The sequence below is a fragment of the Megascapheus bottae genome, chromosome 35 (genome assembly GCF_031878675.1).
Source record: "Megascapheus bottae isolate mThoBot1 chromosome 35, mThoBot2.hap1, whole genome shotgun sequence".
In the NCBI taxonomy this organism is placed as follows: Eukaryota; Metazoa; Chordata; class Mammalia; order Rodentia; family Geomyidae; genus Megascapheus; species Megascapheus bottae.
In genome coordinates this window covers 4043093-4048415 of record NC_143543.1, presented here as the reverse complement: position 1 = coordinate 4048415, position 5323 = coordinate 4043093, and the positions used below count along the sequence as shown (strand labels likewise).

Here is a 5323-nt window from a genome sequence, read left to right as displayed (position 1 = left end):
TGACAACTAGCCGGCAGTAGCATCATCCAGGCCTTGAAAAGAGCTAATTCTATAACAGGACAAGGGCCATTTTTGCCAGGACCCGGAGCGCGCGCGGCCTGCGCAGACCTTGCTCGGGACGGGCTCCTGGCTTTGCGGTATGCGTGTGCGCACTGTCCCGCCCGCGACCTTCGCGCGAGACCCTCGGTGCTTGAGGGTACAGTGAAGGAGCCTGAGGCCTTGAGCCAGAGTTTGGACCCACTTTCTTCTGACAGCTGTGCTTTAACTGCCCCTTCTCCACACGCCTGGCGTCATCCTCTGTCTGAACAGAGAAAACAATGCAGAAAGACACCGGTTCGCTAGTGCCTTTCCATTATGTTGGCTTTGGCTATGCAGCACTGGTGGCCACTGGTGGCATCGTGGGCTATGCAAAATCAAGTAGTGTGCCGTCTCTGGTTGCCGGACTCTTCTTTGGAGGCCTAGCAGGCCTCGGCGCTTACCAGTTGTCTCAAGATCCTAGGAATGTGCTACTCAGCGTGAAGATCCTGATAGCCTATATTGTTAAGGAGCAGACTTCTGAGCCTGACCAAGCTGTTTCTGGCCTCTGTACAAAATATACTTTGCTAAGAAAATTATATTATTAAATCACTTACCCCACCCTCTCCCCTTGGTAAATAGGTAGTAGCCCCACAAGCTAATCAATAAGCTTACATCCTACCTCACAAACAACATATGCCAACTCAGATAAGGGTCGCTTCCCTTAGCCCACATCCTGTTGACCAGTCTCTGCAGCTGGCCATCCTACCTCACAAACAACATGTGCTAACTCAGATAAGGGTCGCCTCCCCACACAAAGGACATATGTCTGAGCGATTATTGGTCAAAATGTATAATTTGTTTCACAAGGATTGGCTGCCTGCATGCAGACCTTGCTGTAATACTTTAAACTTATTGGCTGTAAAAGCACGGACTCTGTTGTAACAGACTGTAGAACTGTATAAAAAGTCACTCCCGAGACAGATCGGGACTCTCAGCCACTGACCCGAACCTCACGGATCTCGAGGTCACGTGTACCTGAGAAGCCCTAGCCCAGACACTGACCCGGACCTTGCGGATCTCATGGTCAAGTGGACTTGGGAGCCCGAGCATATGCCCGAATAAAACCCTCTTGCCTATTGCATCCAGTGGTCCATGTGTGCGTCCTTGGGTGCGGGTCTCCGCGGGTCTTTCAGGACAATTAAAAAAAAAAAAAACATTCTCACTCCTTTTCACTGAACTCAATTGGGAAAGTAGTCCCTCCCCCACCAGCAGAGATTAGCACTATCTTGGCTACTGACAACAGCCTGCCAGACCAACTTGCAGATAACTGAAGCCTGAGACAGCATGTCAGTAGCACCATTTCTCAAAAGGGGAAATGGATCTGACCAGTGTCAGTTTCACTGGGTGATGATTCTCTACCCTGGAGAGAGCAATTCCTCCTGGGCTGGGTGGCTTTCCTCTCCAGGTAAACAAAGACAGAGCAGCTCCACCCCTAGGCTACATTCTGCTGATCTGGCAAGAACAATAGTGGCTCAAGGCTGTATCAGATTGAGTTCTAAAACTCAGTACAGACTCCAGACAGAACACAACTCCATTCACATTCAAGCTACTGAAAACTTCCAACATTCTCCTGCAGTACACATAAAGCTCCTCAAACCGCCAGTCCATTAACCTGGGTGGGCAGTCACAAAGACCTCAGGTCTGTAAGGCAAAACTTTTTCTGCCCACTCACAGCAAACTGATTGTAAAAACCAACTAAGCCAAAAGAAACAAATCATCACAGAAAATAAGGGACTATGAAAGAGACTGGTCCAGCATTCAATTGAGACAAAAGTTTTCCGCCAAAAAAAATGGAGAATTTTTTTCTAATCTTAATTAGGATTGTGTTACCTGGTTTATCATATATACTTTAAAAAATGAAATAGGAAATTATAATGGGGAAAACAGGATGTTTCAGAGGGAGTTGGGGAAGGGAATTGGGAATAAAAACATGAGAAGGTATATTAATATGTGAGAAGTGATGCAGTACCTGATGAATATAACTGTAAATCCTCTGTTCTTTATCCTGACAAAAAGTAAATGGAATTTTGATTATGTTCTAAAACTAAGTGCCACTGATTGTATATAGAGATTCCCTTCTTGAATACTTGTTTGTTAAACAGGTCATTTTAAATAGGATGTAAAAATCAATGTTAATAAATGCTTTGAAAAGTAAATGGTAACTCCTTTGTACAACTACATAAATATTATAATAAAATTGAACATTAGTAAAATAAGTTCAATGAAGGCATTATCCTAAAAACAGAAAATAGTGCAGTTGATTTCACTGAGGAGATCAAGGTGAGATAAAAAAGCGAGTTTACTATTATCTCTACCTTGAGAGATGGATAATCCACAATGAGAGAGAAAATCTAATATTAGCTGTACCCTAAAGGATGGACAATTCCCAGAGAGAAGATCAAGAGAAAACACTTATTTCCCTAAGGAATTCTTCATGCTATTACATGTAGTTGTGAATATAATTTCAACCTTTCCTTTTAAGACTTGGAATCTATTTGCCGGAAAGTGTAAGGGAAAGCTTTGGTTTGCTTGTAACCAAAACTTGCAATGTCTTTGAACTTGTGTAAAGTCTTCTATTATCTCTTAAATTGGCAAAGGTGATAAAAAAGGGATATTTATTTTTCTCTGATATTTTAGAGAACAAAATTATTTTATATGAGGGCCACTATTGCAGACAGATTTCCAGAAAACATGAACTATTAATGTGTGTTGCTCTAAGTATCCAAAGAATATAATAATAAGATGGTAATTTTGTATTTGCATGAGAGCATGGATAAATGACATCTATGATTAAGCACTGTTTTTCTCATGTAAGGATCTGAAGTTGCAAATCTATTGGCAGCATAATTTCTTTTACATGAGATACATCATTTGTAGGAAATAAATTGATAATTCAATCAACACATACTTTGTGAAATTACTCCAAAATGAACCTAATTAACATATATCATATCTACAATTATGTATTCTTGTGCTTTTGTGTGTCATTGAAGTCACTTTATAATATATTTCATTTTAGGTCTCTTAAATTCAATCTTGCTGCATAATTGAAACTTCCTTTTCTTGGCTAACACTACCTGATATTATCTCCACTGTTCTCAGTAGTAAGTTCTCTATTCTCCATTTATGACAATGTCACTGTAAAACTACAAATACAGGTGAGATTATTCAGCATTTTCTCTGCCAGTAGCTCTTGATTTTCTTTAGCATAATGTGTGCATGTATTTTTTTCAGATAAAGCTAATTGATGAAAAATATATCATTTCCATCTCATGTTCTGGAATCCTACAAATCAAGGGAAATAGGTAGAACAGTCTTTTTAACAAGGGAGTGAACTATGTTCAGAATGAATTGACATAGGACTTGCTGTACTTTAAAGAGTAAGTTTCATTTCCTTGAAGAGATGTCACACTGCTCTAAATTTATGAATTTTCTTAAGATATGGGGCAGTAACTTAGATATTTCTGGGCTATAGTTTTGCTTTGGAGTACAAGGATTGTTCATGATTCCAAGTTTTAATTATATTAGAGTTAAGCACCAGGATAATGAGGAATGTTGCTTCAATTTCAGAAATCAACAAATAATGAAACCATAAAGTGAAATGAGAGACGAATAATCCTATCCTCTTTTCCTTTGTTTCTCTAAGTCATGTTTGCTTATGACCAAACTGGCCTTAGCTATGTAGGATAAATTCGTGATGTTCTTAAATGATTTAACTTTCAAGACACCCATAAGGGGTTGTCAATACCATTCAATAGCTACAAAGAATGAAAGGCAGATTGTAAGATTTTAGAAACATGCATTTTACTCTTTGCCAGAAGAAATTTCAGACTTGAAGAAGATGAGTTTGGAATCTCTAAGATATTCTCTCATGACAACATGTTTTTCTCTGTTTAAATGATCTCTTACAGAATGGGTCCAACAAATGGTTCTTTTGTGACTGAATTCATACTGATGGGTTTAACAGAAGAGCCAAACCTCCAAATACCCCTTTTTCTCCTGTTCCTAATAATGTATATAATCACTGCCTTGGGAAATTTGGGGCTTATGATTCTCATTGCATTGAATTCATACCTTCACCGCCCCATGTACTTTTTACTTTTTAATTTGTCCTTCATAGACCTTTGCTACTCTTCTGTCATTACACCTAAAATGCTGATGAATTTTGTACTGAGCAAGAATATTGTCTCTTATATTGGATGCATGACTCAGCTCTACTTCATTATTTTCTTTATTATTTCTGAATGCTATGTGTTGACATCGATGGCTTTTGATCGCTATGTGGCCATCTGCAGTCCACTTCTCTATAACATTTCCATGTCTCCCAAAGTGTGTTCCTATCTTATCCTTGGCTCCTACTTGACAGCATTTTCTGGTTCCATGGTCAATTTGGGCTGTGTCCTGAGACTGAAATTCTGTGACAGAAATATCATCAACCACTATTTTTGTGATGTCTTGCCTTTGTTGCAGCTATCCTGCAGTAGCACATATGTCAATGAGCTGGAGATTTTCATTATAGCGGGCATCAATATCATTGTGCCAAGTTTTACAATCTTAATTTCTTACGCTTTTATTCTTTCAAGTATCTTCCACATCAACTCCTCTGAGGGAAGGTCAAAAGCCTTCAATACCTGTAGTTCCCACATAATTGCTCTTTCTCTCTTCTTTGGATCAGGGGCATTTATGTATCTTAAACCACCATCAGCTGGATCTCTGGATGAGGGGAAAATCTCTTCTGTATTTTACACCATTGTGGTTCCCATGATGAACCCCTTAATATATAGCTTGAGAAACAAGGATGTTAAAACTGCCCTGAGAAAAACTTTACACAGAAGAAAGATTTGATCTGAAAATAAAATCTGTAGCTGAAGTCCTGAAGTTATATTATAGTACAGGGAATTTCTTTTTCTTTTAAACTGTATTTTGTCTGCATGATGTAAAGAGGGGTTACAGTTACATTCTTCAGGTAGCAGGTACATTACTTCATGAACATTGATAACCATCCCCATATTTTTCTCAAAGTTTCCCTCCACTACCCCTTCCCAATCACCTTATTTTCCTCCCTTTCCTATTTCAAATACACAAAAATGTATATACAATATACCAGGTAATAAAGTCAGATACAGTGACAACATGAGATAAACCTGTTTAGCATTATATTGACAGGATTTTTATCTTATTTCATTTTCATTTTCTGAAGGGAAATTCAGAGGATGACTTATTTCCACCCATTTTAACAGTAACT

At 38.8% G+C, this 5323-nt stretch overlaps 1 protein-coding gene across 1 annotated transcript; it reads left to right on the top strand.

Annotated features, from left to right (window-relative positions):
- Positions 1-3957: 3957 nt before the first annotated feature.
- LOC150042537 (olfactory receptor 8B3-like) lies at positions 3958-4923 on the top strand. The gene has a single exon (XM_090324519.1). The coding sequence runs from the start codon at positions 3976-3978 to the stop codon at positions 4921-4923; it is 948 nt and encodes a 315-aa protein (XP_090180645.1). The 5' UTR covers positions 3958-3975.
- Positions 4924-5323: the final 400 nt, after the last annotated feature.